Here is a 21,791-nt window from a genome sequence, read left to right as displayed (position 1 = left end):
CAGGGTCAAGAAGACTTCATGCTGTTGCTCAGCCACTGGTGGGTGAAGCCAGGTCCTAAGATTAGTACAAGCCTATGGGCTGTACTCCAAATACCTTTATGAATTTTAAGATGCTTTTCTCAGATCCAATATTGGAATAATCAGGAAGTTACTATATTGTTAACTAACAAGATATCCTGGTATAGTAAGATAACCCTTCATCACCTTCTGTCTTTGGTCACTAGCAATGGAGATATTTTCTAAAGGTCCTTTTCATAGCTGCTTTCACCTCATTGTTCTTCAGGCTATAGATAAGGGGATTCATTAAGGGAGTGATCACACTGTATTGTACAGAGAAGATCAACTCCTGTGGAGAGCCCAAGGTTGGCACTATATGGCGAAGGAAAGCTGAACAATAAAATAGGAGCACTGCAGTGAGGTGGGAAGAGCAGGTGGAGAAGGCCTTGCTTCTATATGAAGAGGAGCGGATATTTAGGATGGTAGAAACAATGAGAGTGTAAGACAGTATGATTAGGAAACAGGTTCCCAGCCCATGCAGGAGACTAGAGCAGAGCAGAATAGTGAAACTGGTGGAGACATCAGAGCAGGAAAGGGGAAAGAGAGAGGGCAGCTCACAGCTGTAGTAGGGGATAAACTGATCCCTACAGAAGTCAAAATCCATAGCTAGAAGGATGTTGATGAATGCGTCCAGAAAACCCAGGCTCCAGGAACCTAACACCAGACCTTTACAGAGCTGGTTGCTCATCTTCTTGCCATAGAGCAGAGGGTGGCAGATGGCAGCGTAGCGATCATAGGCCATAACTGAGAGCAGACAGGCTTCAGTGCCCCCCAAGTCAAACACAAAGAAGACTTGAGCTAGACAGGCCTCCACAGAGACTGTTTTCTTCTGAGACAGGAGAATTTCCAGCATCTTGGGTACTGTGGCAGAAGAGAAGCAAAAATCTAGGAAAGAAAGGTGACTCAGGAAGAAGTACATGGGAGTGTGGAGGTGAGAATCGGTTCTGATCACCAGCATCATTGTCAGGTTACCCAGCAGAGTCAGGAGGTAAATTGCTAGGAAGAACACAAAGGATAACGCCTGGACATGAGGGTCTGCAGACAGTCCAAGGAGAATGAATTCAGTGATAGTGCTGTGGTTCCCCAAGGCCATTTAGAGAAATCTAGTCTAGAAATAAAAAAAGGAACAGCAAAATGACAGAGTGTGGAGTGCCAAGCTCTTCTTCTACAGAAACAACAAAACCAAGCAGAAGCTGTCAGGACTAACTTTGTTGGTACTCTGGGAAATAATCAAAGGTGCACAGCAACCAAGTAAACACTGAACCAAGAAAAAGGCAACTTAAAAATAGGAGGAAAGCTTTGTGGCATTTTTATTTACCCTTGCCTAACTCCTAGGTCCAGTGGCCAGCCTGAAGTTGGCCTAGAGTGGAACCATGGTCTGAGGTCTGGAGGGAGCCATAACTCACTCACAGTGTATTTTAACTTGTCTGAGAACTACCTGAAGGACCTATTCAAGGTGCTCTGTCTCTGTTTCACATGAAATCACACAGGGTTCAAACGTGGCCCATACTGCTTGAAAACGTTGTAAGAGTAATGAGAAATCTGTAGCTGCCTGGGGCAAAAGATTATGATTAAAACATACAACAGACCATCAACAGACTGAGAAGAAAATCTAGAAAGAGAGTTTCTTTGGGAAATTAAATTAGAGCATTCAAAACTGGCTGTGTATACTAGGGAATTTTAAAAGCCATATGCATGTCCAGTAGCACTCATGTTCAGAGAAGACCAGAGTCGATCTTATGCTTTCACCTCTGGCTGATCCCTAGTTTCACTGCAAGTGGGAGAGAAGTCTAAGAATTGTTAACAATCTATCTGGGAAAATACTAAATGAGTGCTTTAGCATGGAGTGAATCTTCAAAAACTAGAGGAGGGTGGTGTTTTAAAATTTTTACCTTTTAGCATTCAAAAAAATCTCTGGCAAAGTACTTGTTGAACACAAGCTTGAGGAAAAGATACTTCACTGAGCACACACAACACTGAACTGCTTTTGCAAAAATAAATTGGAAAATTTATTGAACAATAGTTGACTACAACCTTCAGATATAAAAAATAGAAAAGAGTAAAAATCTAATTTTCAGGGTTATAATATTATGATATTAAAATGTCCAGTTTTCAACAAAAAATCATGATGCACACAAAAGAAATATGAAATCATGGGCCATAAAAGAAAACTTAAATTGACAGAAACTGTCCCTAAGGCACCTAAGACTTTAGACTTACTGGACAAAACTCCCCTCATCCTCAGTATTACTGAGATGTATTTGACAGAATATATGTAACTTTAAGGTGTACAACATGTTTATTTCACACACACACATATAAGTGTGTATGTATGTATATATATATACATACATACATATGTTGCAAAGTGATTACCACAATAACATCAGTTAACAGATCCCCTCATGAAATTACCTTTTCTTTGTGGTGATAAAACTTAAGACCTACTATCCTAACATTCAAGTATACAATACAGTGTTGTTAATTATAACCACCATGCTGTACATTAAATCCTTTGAATTTACTTATAAGTTTGCATCCTTTGATCAAAATCAACTCATTTCCCCAACCCTTAAGCCCCTGCTAAGTACCATCTACTTTTTATTTCTATGAGTTAAGCTTTTAAGATTCCACATATAAGTGAGATTATTCACGGTCTTTCTCCTTCTCATTCATTTCATTTAACATACTGCCTTCTAAGTCCAACTATGTCAAATACGGATTTCTTCTTTTTGACGACTGAGTAATAGTCTGTTATATATTTCTTTAATTATTTGCCCATCAATAGACACTAAGTTTGCTGCAATATCTTGGCTACTGTGAATAATGTAATAAACTCGGGGGAGCAGCTGTCTCTTAAGGTGATTCAGTTATACATACACATTTATGTATTCTTTTTCAAATAATTTTCCCATCTACAGTATTACACAATATTGAGCAACATCCCCAGTGCTATACAGTAGGTCCTTGTTCATCATCTAGTTTAAATATAGCAGTGGGTACATGTCAGTCCCAAACTCCCAATCTACCCCTCCCCTCAACCCTTTCCCCTTGGTAACTATAAGTTTGTTCTCTAAGTCTGAGAGTCTGTTCCTGTTTTGTAAACAAGTTCACTTACATGATTTTTTGTTTTTTAGATTCTGCATGTAAGTGATATCACATATTTGTGTTTCTTTGTCTGACTTACCTCAAGGATTATGATAATCTCTAGGTCCATCCAAGTTGCTGAAAATGGCATTATTTAATCCCCTTTTAGGCTGATTAATATTACACTGTATATACAAACCATATTTTCTTTATCCCCTCATCTATCAATGGACATTTAGGTTGCTTCCAAACCTCAGCTATTGGAAACAGCACTGCAATGAACATCAGGGCATAGGTATACTTTCAAACCATGATTTTCTCTGGATATATGCCAAGGAGTGGGATCACTGGATCATATGGTAGTTCTGTTTTTAGTTTTTTAAAGAATCTATATAGTGGCTGTATCAATTTATATTCCCACCAACAGTGTAAGAGGGTTCCCTTTTCTCCACAATCTCTCCAGCATTTATTGTTTGTAGATTTTTTGATGATGGCCATTTTGACTGGTTTGAGATGACATCTCATTGTAGTTTTGATTTGCATTTCTTTAATAACTAGTGATATTGAATATATTTTCATGCATTTATTGGCCATCTGATGTCTTCTTTGGAGAAAGGTACTATGGTACTTTGCAAGGTACTGTACTATTAGATTACAAATATTTTATTTCTTGTGTTAATTTTTATGTATTATTTGTGCAAAAATATTATAAACCTATTATAGTATAGTACTATATAGCCAATTGTGTTAGTTGGATACCTAGGCTAACTTTGTTGGACTTATGAACACACTCTTGAAATGGAACTTATTCTTAAATAGGGGACTTAATCATAAAGATGCTGAACAAACTTGGGAGAAGAATGAATAACCACAGTGAGAAGTTTAACAGAGTTGGAAAATATAAAGAGGAACCAAACAGAACCAAAGAATATAATAACTAAAATAAAAAACACACTAGGAAGAATCAACAGTAGTTTAGATGAAACAAAGAAATGAACAAGCAAACTATAAGACAGAGTAGTAGAAATCATGTAAGAAGAAGAGAAAAAAGAGAGATGAATTAAAAAATTACAGTTTAGGAACATCAAGCATACTTACATTCACATCACTGGGATTCCAGAAGAACAGGGAGACAAAGGGGCAGAGAAGTTATTTTGAAGTGCTAATAACTGGAAATGTTCCTAACCTGGGAAAGAAAACAGACATTTAGGTCCAGAAAGCATAGAATTCAGGAAAAAAGGCAAGTACCTCCATTAATGACACTTTTATTCAACATAGTACTGGAAGTCCTAGCCACAACAATCAGAGAGGAAAAAGAAATAAAAGATACACAATTGGAAAAGAAGACGTAAAACTGTCAGTTTGCAGATGACATGGTCGTGCTCATTTGCTCAGTTGTGTCTGACCCTTTGCAACCCCATGGACTGTAGCCCATCAGGCTCCTCTGCCTATGGAATTTTTTTCAGGCAAGAATACTGGAGTAGGTTTCCATTTCCTATTCCAGGAGACTTCCCAACTCAGACATGTCTCTTGCATCTCCTGCATAGGCAGGCAGATTCTTTACCATTGTGCCACCCTGGGAGGCCTCTCAGAAAATCCTAAAAATGTTACCAGAGAACTGTAAGATCTCATCAATGAATGCAGTAAAGTTGCAGCATATAAAATTAATGCACAGAAATCACTTGCATTCCTATATACTAAAAACAAAATATGTCAGAAAGAGAAATTAAGTCCCATTTACCACTGCATCAACAATGAAAAATACCTAAGAATAAATCTACCTAAGGAGACAAAAGACCTATACTCTGAAAACTGTAAGATGCTCATAAAAGAAACTGAAGATAATACAAACAAATGGAAAAATATGTCATGTTATTGGATTAGAAGAATCAATATTGTCAAAATAAATCTACAGATTCAGTATAATCCCTATCAAATTACCTATCAAATCACCAATGGCAAGAATAGATAATGGAGAAAGGACAGCCTCCTCAACAATCCAGGAAATTCAGACAGTTACATGTAAAAGAATGAAATTAGAACATCCTCCAATACCATACACAGAAATAAACTCAAAATGGATCAGATACCTAAATGTAAGGCCAGACACTAAAATTCTTAGAGTAAAACAGAGGCAGAACACTCTTTGATATAAATCACGGTAATATCACCTCATAGAGTAATGAAAATAAAAACGAAAATAAAAAAATGAAACCTAGTTAAAATTAAAGGCTTCTGCACAGCAAAGAAAACCATAAACCAAACAAAAAGACAACCCCAGAATTGGAGAAAATATTTGCAAATGAAGAAATATCTACAACAAGAGTTTAATTTCCAAAATAAATAAACATCTCATGCAGCTTATGTCAGAAAATCAATCCAATCAAAAAATGGACAAAAGATCTAAATAGACATTTTTCCAAAAAAGAAATATAGACAGTTAAAAAGCACATGAAAAGATCCTCAGTATCACTGATCATTAGAGAAATGCAAATCAAACTACAATTGAGATGTCACCTCACACTGATCACAATGGCTATCATCAAAAAATCTATAAAAACAATACGTGTTGGACAGGGTATGGAGAAAAGAAAACTCTTCTACACTTGGTGGAAACGTGAGCTGGTACAGCAACTATGGAAAACAACACGTAAGTTCCTTAAAAAGTAAAAATAGAGCTATCGTATAATCCAACAATCCTACTCCTGGGCATAAATATCTGGAGAAAACCATAATTCAAAAAGATATATGTACCACAGTGTTCACTGCAGCATTATTTACAATAGCCAGGACATAGAAGCAACCTAAATGTCCATCAACAGAGGAATGAATAAAGAAGATGTAGTACATATATACAATGAAATATTACTCAGCCATAAAAGAATAAAATAAGGCCATTTTCATCAACATAGATGGACCCAGAGATTGTCATATTAAGTGAAGAACAGTAGACAAAGACAAATATAATATGATGGCATTTATATGTGGATTTTTTTTAAAGCATACACATGAATTTATTTACAAAATAGAAATAAAAATCAGATGTAGAAAACAAACTTATAGTTACCAGGGTTTTGGGGGGGGGTGGATAAATTGGGAGATGAGGATCAATATACACTACTATGTATAAAATAGATAACTAATAAGGGCCTACTGTGTAGCACAGGGAGCTCTACTCAATATTCTATAATGACATATATGGGAAAAGAATCTAAAAAGCATGAATATATGCATATATATAACTGATTCACTTTGCTGTACACCTAAAATTAATACGACAATGCAAATCAACTTAGAAAACAATGAGTATATTCCTAGAAACATACATTCTACCAGTAATGAATCATGAAGAAATTAAAAATATTAACAGACCAATTACCAGTAGTGAAATTGAATCAGAAAAAAAATTCACATAAACGAAAGTCCAGAACCAATTAGCTTTACTGGTGAATTCTACCAAATATTTAAAGAAGAGTTAATGCCTATTCTCTACAAACTATTTACAACAAAACAAAACAAATAAAACAGATGAAGAGGAAAGAATACTTTTGAACTTATTCTAGATTAGCAACCCCTGATGCCAAAATCAGAGAAAGACACCAGAAAAAAAAAAAAGAAAATTACAGATAAATGTCACTGATGGACATAAATGGAAAAATCCTCAACAAAATAATAGCAAACTGTATTAAATAATACATTAAAAGGATCACACACCATGGTCAAGTGGGATTTATCCCAGGAAGGCAAGGATGATTCAATATTCTATATATAAAATCATGTCATTTGTAATGAATCATTCTTCCTTTCCTTTCTAATTTGGATGCCTTTTACATCATTTTATGGCCTGAATTCTCTAACCAGAACTTTTTCTTATAGTTTTATTGAGATATAATTGACAAGCACTGTATAAGTTTAGGATATAATAATTTTTTTTTAGGATATAATAATTTGACTTACATACATCATGAAATGATTCCAATAATAAGTTTAGTTAGCATCCATTATCTCATACATACCAACGTTAAGAGAAAAAATATTTTTCCTTTTGATGATGATTATTAGAATTTACACTTTTAACAAGTTTAAACTATACCATATAACAGTCAATTATATTAATCTTGTTGTATATTATATCCCTAGTATTTATTGATCCTATATCTAGAAGCTTATACCTTCATCCAACCCCCTATCCCCCAATCTCCACTTCTGGGAACCATAAATCTGATTTCTTTTTCTATGAGTTTGTTTGTTTATTTGATTATTTGTTTTTGAATCATAACTGACTTATAATACTGTTAGTTCCTGGTGTACAACATGGTTCAATTTTTTTATACATTACCAAATGGTCACAACAAATCTAGTTACCCTCTGTCACCATGCAAAGTGATTACATTGTTATTGACAACATTCTCAGTGCTGTACATTTAATTCCTGTGACTCATTTATTTTGTTTTTTGTTTTTTATTTTTTGTTGACTTCCCAATTCTATTATATTTAAAAAAATTCTATTGAAGTATTGTCAATCTGTTGTGTTAGTTTCAGGTATACAGCAAAGTGACTCAGTGATACATTATATACATATTCACTCTTTTTCCCCCTTTAGGTCATTACAGTGTATTGGATAGAGGTCCCTGTGCTATATATACAGTAGATCCTTACTATCTATTATATATATATATAGAGAGAGAGAGAGAGAAAGAGAGAGAGAGAGAGAGAGAGAGTCCTCTCTATATATTGGGATGAGTCTCCCAATTCATCCCCCACTTACCCCCTGGTAAGCATAAATTTGCTTTCTACACACACACACACACACACACACACACAGAGGAATACTATTCAGCCATTAAAAAGGATGAAATCTTGCTATTTGTAACAACATGGATGGGTCTAGAGAGTATTAAGCAAAATTCAGTAGTCAGATAAAGACAAATATTTTATGATTAATTTATGTGGAATCTATAAAACAAAGCAAATGAAAAAGCATAACAAAACAGAATCATAGATACACCTTTTGTTAAAAAGTGACTGCCAGAGGGGAGGAGCCTCCCTATTGTAACTCTTATTTCTGCCTTGTAAATAAGTTCATTTGTACCTTTTTTCTTAGATTTCGTATATAAGCAATATCATATTATGTTTGTGACTCATTTATTTTCAACTAGAAGTTTGTACTTCTTAATATTCCTCAACTATTTCACTTATCCCTGATCCCCTGCCCTCTGGCAATCACCTTTTTGTTCTCTGTATCTATGATTCTGTTTTGTTATGTTTATTCATTTGCTTTATTTTATAGGTTCCACATAAATTAAATTATCAAATATTTGTCTTTATCTGACTTACTGAATTTAGCATAATAGTCTCCAGATCCATACATGTTGTTGCAAATGGCAAGATTTCATCCTTTTAATGGCTGAATAGTATTCCGCTGTATGTGTATGTTGAGCTTCCCTGGTGGCTCAGAGGTAAAGCATCTGCCTGTGATGTGGAAGACCCAGGTTTGATCCCTGGGTCGGGAAGATCCCCTGGAGAAGGAAATGGCAAGCCACTCCAGTATTCTTGCCTGGAGAATTCCATGGACAGAGGAGCCTGGTGGCCTACAGTCCATGGGGTCTCAAAGAGTCGGACACGACTGAGTGACTACAGTCTTAGTATGTATATGTGTGTGTGTGTGTACATATTTATATATGTGCAACATATTCTTTATCCATTCACCTATAAACAGTCACAGGTTTCTTCCATATCTTGGCTATTATAAATAAAACTGCAAAGACATGAGTTTATATATAGAAAATCACAAAGAATACATGAAAATTACTGCAGCTAATAAGAACTTTCAGCAAAGTTTCAGGGCATAAAAGCAAACAGAAAAATTGCTTGTGTTTCAATAAGCCACAAATGAACAATCTGAAAAAGAAATTGGGAAATATTTTGTTTTTTACAAAAGGATCCAAAAGAATAAAACACTAACCATAAACTTAAGGAAGTGAAAGGGTTGAACACTAAAAACACAAAACATTGCAGAAAGAAGTTAAAGAAGATCTAAATAAATGGAAAGATTCCCTGTTCATAAATTGGAAGACTTGGCATTATTAAGATGTCAATAATACCCAATCAATCTACAGATTCAATGCAATTCCTATCAAAATTTCAATGACCTTTTCTTTTTGCAGAAATGGAAAATATGACCATCAAATTCATATGGAGCTGCAAGGAATCCTGAATAGCCAAAAATTCTTGAAAAAATTAACATAGTTAGAGGACTTATACTTCTTGATTTCAAAACTTACTACAAAGCTTTAGTTATTAGACCATTGTGTTAGTGGCATAAAAATAAACTTATAGACCAATGGAACAGATTTGAGAGGCCCTCCCCCCCCAAAAAAAAAACCCAAATCTGTTGCAATTTCACATTGGTACCAAGCCCATTCAATAAAGGAAGAAGAGTTTGTACAACAAATCGTGCTGAGTCCACATGCAGTGGTGCTGGATATCCACATGCAAAAGAATGAAACTGATCACTATCCTCAAACCATATTCAAATATTAAATCAAGATGGATAAGTAACCTAATTATCAATATAAAAGCTAAAACCATAAAACTCTTAGAGTAAAATATAAGAATAACCTTTCATGATCTTGGACTAGGTAATGGCTAGTCCAAGATATGTTACCAAAAGCATAAGTGACTGAAGAAAAACAAAGTTGACCTCATCAAAATTAAAAACTTGTATACATCACAGCAAAGGAAACCATAAACATTGTAAAAACACAACCCTCAGAATGGGAGAAAATAACAGCAAATGAAATAACTGACGAAGGATTAACTACTAAAATATACAAGTAGTTCATGCAACTCAATACCAGGAAAACAAACAACCCAATCAAAAAGTGGTAGAAGACCTAAACAGACATTTCTCAAAAAAAGGCATACAGATGGCTAATAAACATGAAAAGATGTTCAATATCACTCAATATTAGAGAAATGAAAATCAAAACCACCTCACACAAGTCAGAATGGCCATCATGAAAAAATCTACAAACAATAAATACTGAAGAGGGTGTGGAGAAAAGGTAATTCTCTTGTATTGTTGGTAGGCATGTAAATTGATATAGCCCCTACAGAAGACAGTATGGAGATGTCTTTGAAAATTAGAAATATAACTACCATATGATCCAACAATCTCACTACTGGGCATATACCCTGAGGAAACCAAAACTGAAAAAGTCACATGTACCTCAATGTGCACTGCAGCCCTATTTACAATAGCTAGGACATGGAAGCAATCTAGATGTCCATCAGTAGCTGAATGGATAAAGAAGCTATGGTACATATACACAATGGAATATTACTCAGTCATAAAAAGGAACACATTTGAGTCAGTTCTAATGAGCTGGATGAACCTAGAGTCTATTATACAGAGTGAAGTAAGTCGAAAAGAGAAAAATAATCATAATGCATATATATATATGGAATCTAGAAAGATGGTAGTGAGGAATCTATTTGCAGGGCAGCAATTGGGATTGGAAGAAAAGTTATGACCAGCCTAGACAGCATATTAAAAAGCAGAGACATTACTTTGCCAACAAAGGTCCGTCTAGTCAAAGTTTTGGTTTTTCCAGTAGTCATGTATGGATGTGAGAGTTGGACTATAAAGAAAGCTGAGCATCAAAGAATTAATGCTTTTGAACTGTGGTGTTGGAGAAGACTCTTGAGAGTCCCTTGGATGACAAGGAGATCTAACCAGTCCATCCTAAAGGAAATCAGTCCTGAATATTCATTCATTGGAAGGACTGATGCTAAAGCTGAAGCTGCAATACTTTGGCCACCTGTTGTGAAGAACTGACTCATTGGAAAAGACCCTGATGCTGGGAATGATTGAAGGCAGGAAGAGAAGGGGACGACAGAGGATGAGATGGTTGGATGGCATCACCGACTCAATGGATGTGAGTTTGAGTAAGCTCAGGGAGTTGGTGATGGACAGGGAAGCCTGGCGTGCTGCAGTCCATGGGGTTGCAAAGAGTCAGATATGACTGAGCAACTGAACTGAACTGAATCGGGATTCCCTCATAGCTCAGTTGGTAAAGAATCTACCTGTGATGCAGGAGACTTGGATTCAATTCCTGGGTCGGGAAGATCCCCTGGAGAAGGAAACAGCAACCCACTTTGGTATTCTTATCTGGGAAATCCTATGGACAGAGGACCTGGCAGGCTACAGCCCATGGGGTTGCAAGAGTTGGACATGACTTAGTGACTGAACCACCACCACCATAATGGAGACACAGATATACAGAACAGATTACGGACACGGAGGGGAAAGAAGAAGGTGGGATGAATGGAGAGAGTAGCTTGGAAACATATACACTATCATCTGTAAAACAGATAACCTGTGTGAATTTCCTGTATGACTCAGAGAGCTCAAACCAGTGCTCTGTGACAACCTAGAGGCGTGAGATGGGGTGGGAGGGAGAGCCCAGAGAGAGTAGATATATGTATGCCTGAGGCTGATTCATGTTGATGTATAGCAGAAATCAATACAATATTGTAAAGCAATTATCTTTCAATTAAAACTAAGTAAATTAAAAAAAAATGTGTGCGTCAAAGAATACTATTAACAAAATGATGAGACAATATACAGAATATTTGTGAATCATATATCTGCTAAGAAACCGGCGTTCAGAAAGAACACTTACAGTTTGACAACAAAATACAAATACTATATGAGAAAAGGGGCAAGGTTCTATATATTCTTCCAAAGAAGATATGCAAATTTCCATAAGCACATTAAAAGGTACTCAGCATCATGAGTCATTTGGGAAATGCTAATGGTCAGCAAAAGAGTCTAAAATGCAGTACTTGGCTGCAATCTCAAAAACGACAGGATGATCTCTGTTCGTTTCCAAGGTAACCATTTAATATCACAGCAATCCAAGTCTATGCCCTGACCAGTAATGCTGAAGAAGCTGATTGAACACTTCTATGAACACCTAGAAGACCTTTTGGAACTAACACCCCAAAAAGCTGTCCTTTTCATTATAGGGGACTGGAATGAAAAAGTAGGAAGTCAAGAAACAACTGGGGTAACAGGCAAATTTGGCCTTGGAATATGGAATGAAGCCGGGCAAAGGCTAATAGAGTTCAGACACAGAAAAGTTCATATTCTTGCTGATAGTGGCCTCAACTTCTTTTTACTATTTTGTTTTGGGTTTGCTAGTATAACTACCAGTGGGGTTGATTGTGTCGAACAGGATTTGACAGATGCAGAGATAAAGGGACTCAAAATTTATTTTGTTCCAGCATGCTGTTTCCTTTCATTGTTAAATATGAGTAGATTTGAGCCATCTGTGCTGCATATTAGCCTGGTGGGAAGACCTGAGATATAAACTGAATCTATTAAGGTCCCATCATCAAGGAAGATATATGAATATTCAATATTAATAGTGGAGACATGACCAAAAAGAACAAAGACTGAGAAGGTGACTACTCTATAGGATTTAACTTGTTGCAAATCCTTTGGGCAACACCAAAGTCAGACTTGGTATAAGGGCAAAGCTTGAGAATATAGAGCAGGCTTATACCCTAACAGGACTGATCAGAAAACTACATGGTGTAACCAAGCCAGGCAAGATAGGCATTGGTAGGTGCATAATTAAGGTCCATACCAGATTCTTCAGAGTTGTAATAGTATACAGTACAGTCACTGTTTCAAGTCACTGTCTTAAAACATCTTAATGTCATTGGAGGGAAAAAGAAAGAAACACAATAACACACGCACTAACTACCAGATCAAGAGAGTGGTTCATGTGATGGTATACAGGGAAGAGTTATTTAATGTGATCTAATAAGTTACATCAAACTATGGAGAAAAAGTAAGACAGTAGGCATTGAGAGAGGGCATAAGAGGGCAGACAGACTGAAACCACAATCACAGACAACTAGCCAACCTGATCACATGGACAACAGCCTTGTCTAACTCAATGAAACTAAGCCATGCTGTATGGGGCCACCCAAGATGGATGGGTAATGGTGGAGAGGTCTGACAGAATGTGGTCCACTGGAGAAGGGAATGGCAAACCACTTCAGTATTCTTGCCTTGAGAACCCCATAAACAGTATGAAAAGGCAAAAAATAGGACACTGAAAGATGAACTCCCCAGGTCAGTAGGTGCCCAATATGCTACAGGAGATCAGTGGAAAAATAACACCAGAAAGAATGAAGGGATGGAACCAAAGCAAAAACAACACCCAGTTGTGGATGGGACTGGTGATAGAAGCAAGTTTCGATGCTGTAAAGAGCAATTTTGCATAGAAACCTGGAATGTTAGGTCCATAAATTAAGGCAAATTGGAAGTGGTCGAACAGATGGCAAGAGTGAACACTGAATTCTAGAAATCAGCAAACTAAGATGGACTGGAATGGGTGAATTTAACTCAGGTGACCATTATATCTACTACTGAGGGCAGGAATCCCTCAGAAGAAATGGAGTACCCATCATGGTCAACAAAAGAGTCCGAAATGCAGTATTGGATGCAATCTCAAAAACGGCAGAATGATCTCTGTTCATTTCCAAGGCAAACAATTCAATATCACAGTAATCCAAGTCTACGCCCTGACCAGTAACACTGAAGAAGCTGAGGTTGAACGGTTCTATGAAGACCTACAAGAACTTCTAGAGTTAATACCCCCAAAAAATGTCCTTTTCATTGTAGGGGACTGGAATACAAAAGGGGGAAGTCAAGAAATACTTGGATTAACAGTCAAATTTGGCCTTGGAATACGGAATGAAGCAGGGCAAAGGCTAATAGAGTTCTGCCAAGAGAACACACTGGTCATAGCAAACACCCTCTTCCAACAACACAAGAGAAGACTCTACACATGGACATCACCAGATGGTCAACACCAAAATCAGATTGATTATATTCTTTGCAGCCAAAGATGAAGAAGCTCTATACAGTCAGCAAAAACAAGACCAGGAGCTGACTGTGGCTCAGACCATGAACTCCTTATTGCCAAATTCAAACTTAAATTGAAAAAGTAGGGAAAACCACTAGACCATTCAGGTATGACCTAAATCAAATCCCTTATGATTATACAGTGGAAGTGAGAAATAGATTTAAGGGACTAGATCTGATAGAGTGCCTGGTGAACTATGGACGGCGTTTCCTGACATTGTACAGGAGACAGGGATCAAGACCATCTCCATGGAAAAGAAATGCAAAAAAGCAAAATGGCTGTCTGAGGAGGCCTTACAAATAGCTGTGAAAAGAAGAGAAGTGAAAAGCAAAGGAGAAAAGGAAAGGTATAAGCATCTGAATGCAGAGTTCCAAAGAATAGCAAAGAGAGATAAGAAAGCCTTCCTCAGCAATCAATGCAAAGAAATAGAGGAAAACAACAGAATGGGAAAGACTAGAGATCTCTTCAAGAAAATCAGAGATACCAAGGGAACATTTCATGCACAGATGGGCTCGATAAAAGACAGAAATGGCATGGACCTAACAGAAGCCAAAGATATTAAGAAGAGGTGGCAAGAATACCCAGAAGAACTGTACAAAAAAGATCTTCACGACCCAGATAATCACAATGGTGTGATCACTCACCTAGAGCCAGATATCCTGGAATGTGAAGTCAAGTGGGACTTAGGAAGCATCACTACGAACAAAGCTAGTGAAGGTGATGGAATTCCAGTTGAGCTATTTCAAATCCTGAAAGATGATGCTGTGAAAGTGCTGCACTCAATATGCGAGCAAATCTGGAAAACTCAGCAGTGGCCACAGGACTGGAAAAGGTCAGTTTTCATTCCAATCCCAAAGAAAGGCAATGCCAAAGAATGCTCAAACTACCACACAATTGCACTCATCTCACACACTAGTAAAGTAATGCTCAAAATTCTCCAAGTCAGGCTTCAGCAATATGTGAACCGTGAACTTCCAGATATTCAGGCTGGTTTTAGAAAAGGCAGAGGAACCAGAGATCAAATTGCCAAACATCCGCTGGATCATGGGAAAAGCAAGAGAGTTCCAGAAAAACATCTATTTCTGCTCTATTGACTATGCCAAAGCCTTTGACTGTGTGGATCACAATAAACTGTGGAAAATTCTTCAAGAGATGGGAATACCAGACCACCTGACCTTCTTCTTGAGAAACCTATATGCAGGTCAGGAAGCAACAGTTAGACCTGGACATGGAGCAACAGACTGGTTTCAAATGGGAAAAGGAGTACGTCAAGGCTGTATACTGTCACTCTGTTTATTTAACTTCTATGCAGAGTACATCATGAGAAATGCTGGGCTGGAAGAAGCACAAGCTGGAATCAAGATTGCCAGGAGAAATATCAATAACCTCAGATATGCAGATGACACCATCTTTATGGCAGAAAGTAAAGAAGAACTAAAGAGTCTCTTGATGAAAGTGAAACAGAAGAGTGAAAAGTTGGCTTAAAGCTCAACATTCAGAAAACTAAGATCATGGCATCTGGTCTCATCACTTCATGGCAAATAGATGGGCAAAGAGTGGAAACAGTGGCAGACTTTATTTTGGGGGGCTCCAGAATCGCTGTAGATGGTGATTGCAGCCATGAAGTTAAAAGACGCTTACTCCTTGGAAGGAAAGTTATGACCAACCTAGATAGCATATTGAAAAGCAGAGACATCACTTTATCTTCAAAAGTCCATCTAGTCAAGGCTATGGTTTTTCCTGTGGTCATGTATGGATGTGAGAGTTGGACTGTGAAGAAAGCTGAGTGCTGAAGAATTGATGCTTTTGAACTGTGGTGTTGGAGAAGACTCTTGAGAGTCCCTTGGACTGCAAGGAGATCCAACCAGTCCATTCTAAAGGAGATCAGTCTTGGGTGTTCCTTGGAAGGACTGATGCTACAGCTGAAACTGCAATACTTTGGCCACCTGATGTGAAGAGTTGACTCATTGGAAAAGACTCTGATGCTGGGAGGGATTGGGGGCAGGAGGAGAAGGGGACGACAGAGGATGAGATGGCTGGATGGCATCACTGACTCGATGGATGTGAGTCTGAGTGAACTCTGGGAGTTGGTGATGGACAGGGAGGCCTCCCATGCTGCAATTCATGGGGTTGCAAAGAGTCGGACACGACTGAGTGACTGAACTGAACTGAACTGAATCAAAAACCATAAGGAGACACTACATTACACATACTAGGTATTAAAAACACTCAGAAAATAACATGTTTTAGCAAAGATACGGAGAAATTGGAATCCACGTACATTGCTGACAGGAGTACAAAATGATTCAGCAACTGTGGAAATTAGAGCGAAAATCTTTCTCCAGTTATAAAAAAGGAATTAAGCGTGATACATGCTACAATGTGGGTGAAACTCCAAAACATGCTAAGTGAAAGAAGACACAAAAAAAGTCACATACTATATGCTTTCTTTTATATGAAATATAAGAGCAGGTAAATCCTTAGAGGCAGACATAGACTGATGGTTGCCAGGGGCTAGAATCAGGAGCAGTTAGAAAGAAGCTACTTAGAGGTATCAAGTTTTACTTGGAGTGATGAAAATGTTTTGAAACTAGACAAAAGTGGTTGTTGAACAACACTGTGATTATACTAAATGCTATCACATTGTTCACTTTTAAATGATTAATTTTATGTTATGTGAACTTTGCCTCAGTAAATCAACTTTTAATGTGAAAAACACCCTGAAGACTCTATTGACCACACATAATTAGTACAAGGGAGGAAGCTTCATTCTAACTAGCTTAGGTTTCATATATGCTCTTATTTGTTCTTTAGAATCCTTTTGCAGTCCTTAACTCTGGGTCAAATTCACCACGATATTACTTTGTGGCATATATTCTATCTCAGAGATTGTTGAAGAAATTCATAAATATTTCCAAATTGAACCAAGACCTAATTTAGACTCTTTCAACTGAAACTGGGCTCAACAATTTTCCTACACTCTGTGGGTTGCAGTAGACCGCCTGGTGTAATGTTCCAAATTTGTCTTCTCTGCTGTGTCACTTAGACTCTTACTCCTATTCAAGACCTATCCAAGGGACATAACTGGTTAATTGCATCATTTTTGCTTTCTTTTAGCTATGTCACATACATTGCCTATTCTACTTTGTAGAGAAAACTAAAAGGTGCAAGGGCAAGCGTGTGTTAATGTACCTCTATGTGAATGTGTCTGTGTATGTTTATTTTATTTTTTTTATGTTGGAGGATGAGGTAAAAGAAATGAAGGAGGATCTTGCTGAATCCATTTAACAGAACTGAAAATTCCAACATATTATATAACTTGTCTAAATGCCCAATTTAAAGTTAGTTGTCTATTATGTAGGATCCCAGGGCAAGAAATCTGTCTACCACACAGCCTTTGAATCAAGACTTGACTGAATGTTTTCCATCATCTGGCATTCACATATCTTTAATGCTGTTCATACATTATCCTTAAAAGGACTCACTACTAAGGGTTGACTGATATATTAATACTTGCTTCTGAGCACCCCAGGGACATCCTTTCTTTCTACCTTTGCTCAAGCATCTGCTAAGCTTCGCATGCCCTCCCTTTCAATTCAGATCCTACTTCTATTGTCATTTTCACTTTAATTTCAATCCTCTTAGTTTTGTGTTTTTTTGATCATTTGTTTCTCCAAACTCATCATAATATGTAATAATATAACAAACATTATTTAGTGAGAACCTGATAAGTTCCAGGCATTTCTAAAATGTTTGGGTTTTTAATTCTTAAAAAAAAAATATGGCAAATCATTATATCCGTGTTTCTAAAATAAAGAAGCATAGTATTTTAATATCTTCCACAAATTATTAACAAAAGTTATAATGATTACAACTCTGATCTCTGTTTTCAAAAGGCTGCTTTTCTTTCTATCTTGTACCTACTTGTTAAGAATTTCTTAGTAATTCCTATTTTTCTCCATCAGTTTGGTTCAGTCACTCAGTAATGTCTGACTCTTTGCGACCCCATGAACCGCAGCACACAGGCCTCCTTGTCCAGCACCAACTCCTGGAGTCCACCCGAACCCATGTCCATTGAGTTGGTGATGCCATCCAACCATCTCATCCTCTGTCATCCCCTTGTCCTCCTGCCCCCAATCTTTCCCAGTATCAGGGTCTTTTCAAATGAGTCAGCTCTTCACATCAGGTGGCCAAAGTATTGCAGTTTCAGCTTCAACATCAGTCCATCCAATGAACACCCAGGACTGATATCCTTTGGGACAGACTGGTTGGATCTCCTTGCAGTCCAGGGGACTCTCAAGAGTCTTCTCCAACACCACAGTTCAAAAGCATCAATTCCTTGGTGCTTAGCTTTCTTAACAGTCCAACTCTCATATCCATCCAAGACCACTGGAAAAACCATAGCCTTGACTAGATGGACTTTTGTAGATAAAGTGATGTCTCTGCTTCTTAATATGCTGTCTAGGTTGGTCATAACTTTCCTTCCAAGGAGTAAGCATCTTTTAATTTCATGGCTGCAGTCACCATCTGCAGTGATTTTGGAGCCCAGAAAAATAAAGTCAGCCACTGTTTCCCCATCTATTTCCCATGAAGTGATGGGACCAGATGACATGATCTTCGTTTTCTAAATGTTGAGCTTTAAGCCAACTTTTTCACTCTCCTCTTTCACTTTCATCAAGAGGCTTTTTAGTTCCTATTCACTTTCTTCCACGAGGGTGGTGTCATCTGCATATCTGAGGTTATTGATATTTATTACAGCAATCTTGATTCCAGCTTGTGCTTCTTTCAGCCCAGCATTTCTCATGATGTACTCTGCATAGAAGTTAAATGAGCAGGGTGACAATATACAGCCTGCACGTAATCCTTTTCCTATTTGGAACCAGTGTGTTGTTCCATGTCCAGGTCTAACTGTTGCTTCCTGACCTGCATATAGGTTTCTCAAGAGGCAGGTCAGGTGGTCTGGTATTTCCATCTCTTTCAGAATTTTCCACAGTTTGTTGTCATCCACACAGTCAAAGGCTTTGGCATAATCAATAAAGCAGAAATAGATGTTTTTCTGGAACTCTCTTGCTTTTCCCATGATCCAGCGGATGTTTGGCAATTTGATCTCTGGTTCCTCTGCCTTTTCTAAAACCAGCCTGAACATCTGGAAGTTCACAGTTCACATATTGCTGAAGCCTGACTTGGAGAATTTTGAGCATTACTTTACTAGTGTGTGAGATGAGTGCAATTGTGTGGTAGTTTGAGCATTCTTTGGCATTGCCTTTCTTTGGGATTGGAATGAAAACTGACCTTTTCCAGTCCTGTGGCCACTGCTGAGTTTTCCAGATTTGCTCGCATATTGAGTGCAGCACTTTCACAGCATCATCTTTCAGGATTTGAAATAGCTCAACTGGAATTCCATCACCTCCATTAGCTTTGTTCGTAGTGATGCTTTCTAAGTCCCACTTGACTTCACATTCCAGGATATCTGGCTCTAGGTGAGTGATCACACCATTGTGATTATCTGGGTCATGAAGATCTTTTTTGTACAGTTCTTCTGTGCATTCTTGCCACCACTTCTTAATATCTCCTGCTTCTTTTAGGTCCATGCCATTTCTGTCCTTTATCGAGCCCATCTGTGCATGAAATGTTCCCTTGGTATCTCTGATTTTCTTGAAGAGATCTCTAGTCTTTCCCATTCTGTTGTTTTCCTCTATTTCTTTGCATTGATCACTGAGGAATTCTTTCTTATCTCTCTTTGCTATTCCTTGGAACTCTGCATTCAGATGCTTATACCTTTCCTTTTCTCCTTTGCTTTTCACTTCTCTTCTTTTCACAGCTATTTGTAAGGCCTCCTCAGACAGCCATTTTGCTTTTTTGCATTTCTTTTCCATGGAGATGGTCTTGATCCCTGTCTCCTGTACAATGTCAGGAAACGCCGTCCATAGTTCATCAGGCACTCTATCAGATCTAGTCCCTTAAATCTATTTTTCACTTCCACTGTATAATCATAAGGGATTTGATTTAGGTCATACCTGAATGGTCTAGTGGTTTTCCCTACTTTTTCAATTTAAGTTTGAATTTGGCAATAAGGAGTTCATGGTCTGAGCCACAGTCAGCTCCTGGTCTTGTTTTTGCTGACTGTATAGAGCTTCTTCATCTTTGGCTGCAAAGAATATAATCAATCTGATTTTGGTGTTGACCATCTAGTGATGTCCATGTGTAGAGTCTTCTCTTGTGTTGTTGGAAGAGGGTGTTTGCTATGACCAGCGTGTTCTCTTGGCAGAACTCTATTATCCCTTGCCCTGCTTCATTCCATATTCCAAGGCCAAATTTGACTGTTAATCCAAGTATTTCTTGACTTCCCATTTTTGTATTCCAGTCCCCTACAATGAAAAGGACATCTTTTTGGGGTGTTAACTCTAGAAGTTCTTGTAGGTCTTCATAGAACCGTTCAACCTCAGCTTCTTCAGTGTTACTGGTCAGGGCATAGACTTGGATTACTGTGATATTGAATTGTTTGCCTTGGAAATGAACAGAGATCATTCTGCCGTTTTTGAGATTGCATCCAATACTGCATTTCGGACTCTTTTGTTGACCATGATGGGTACTCCATTTCTTCTGAGGGATTCCTGCCCTCAGTAGTAGATATAATGGTCACCTGAGTTAAATTCACCCATTCCAGTCCATCTTAGTTTGCTGATTTCTAGAATTCAATGTTCACTCTTGCCATCTGTTCTACCACTTCCAATTTGCCTTCATTCATGGACCTAACATTCCTGGTTCCTATGCAAAATTGCTCTTTACAGCATCAAAACTTGCTTCTATCACCAGTCCCATCCTCAACTGGGTGTTGTTTTTGCTTTGGTTCCATCCCTTCATTCTTTCTGGTGTTATTTTTCCACTGATCTCCTGTAGCATATTGGGCACCTACCGACCTGGGAAGTTCATCTTTCAGTGTCCTATTTTTTGCCTTTTCATACTGTTCATGGAGTTCTCAAGGCAAGAATACTGAAGTGGTTTGCCATTCCCTTCTCCAGTGGACCACATTCTGTCAGTCCTCTCCACCATTACCCATCCATCTTGGGTGGCCCCATACAGCATGGCTTAGTTTCATTGAGTTAGACAAGGCTGTTGTCCATGTGATCAGGTTGGCTAGTTGTCTGTGATTGTGGTTTCAGTCTGTCTGCCCTCTTATGCCCTCTCTCAATGCCTACCGTCTTACTTTTTCTCCATAGTTTGATGTAATTTATTAGATCACATTAAATAACTCTTCCCTGTATACCATCACATGAACCACTCTCTTGATCTGGTAGTTAGTGCGTGTGTTATTGTGTTTCTTTCTTTTTCCCTCCAATGACATTAAGATGTTTTAAGACAGTGACTTGAAACAGTGACTGTACTGTATACTATTACAACTCTGAAGAATCTGGTACGGACCTTAATTATGCACCTACCAATGCCTATCTTGCCTGGCTTGGTTACACCATATAGTTTTCTGATCAGTCCTGTTAGGGTATAAGCCTGCTCTATATTCTCAAGCTTTGCCCTTATACCAAGTCTGACTTTGATGTTGCCCAAAGGATTTGCAACAAGTTGAATTCTATAAAGCAGTCACCTTCTCAGTCTTTGTTCTTTTTGGTCATTTCTCCACTATTAATATTGAATATTCATATATCTTCCTTGATGATGGGACCTTAATAGATTCAGTTTATATCT

At 37.8% G+C, this 21,791-nt stretch overlaps 1 protein-coding gene across 1 annotated transcript; it reads right to left on the bottom strand.

Annotated features, from left to right (window-relative positions):
• Positions 1-220: 220 nt before the first annotated feature.
• LOC147371710 (olfactory receptor 8S1-like) lies at positions 221-1,209 on the bottom strand. Its single transcript, XM_086403583.1, has one exon. It carries the CDS (start codon positions 1,148-1,150, stop codon positions 221-223), a length of 930 nt encoding a protein of 309 aa, XP_086259709.1. The 5' UTR covers positions 1,151-1,209.
• Between the last annotated feature and the right edge of the window lie 20,582 nt (positions 1,210-21,791).

The sequence above is a fragment of the Bos grunniens genome, chromosome 5 (assembly GCF_055505025.1).
Source record: "Bos grunniens cultivar Pamir isolate PY7600 chromosome 5, Bosgru_T2T1.0, whole genome shotgun sequence".
Lineage (NCBI taxonomy): Eukaryota > Metazoa > Chordata > Mammalia > Artiodactyla > Bovidae > Bos > Bos grunniens.
This window is presented reverse-complemented; position numbering and strand designations above follow the sequence as displayed.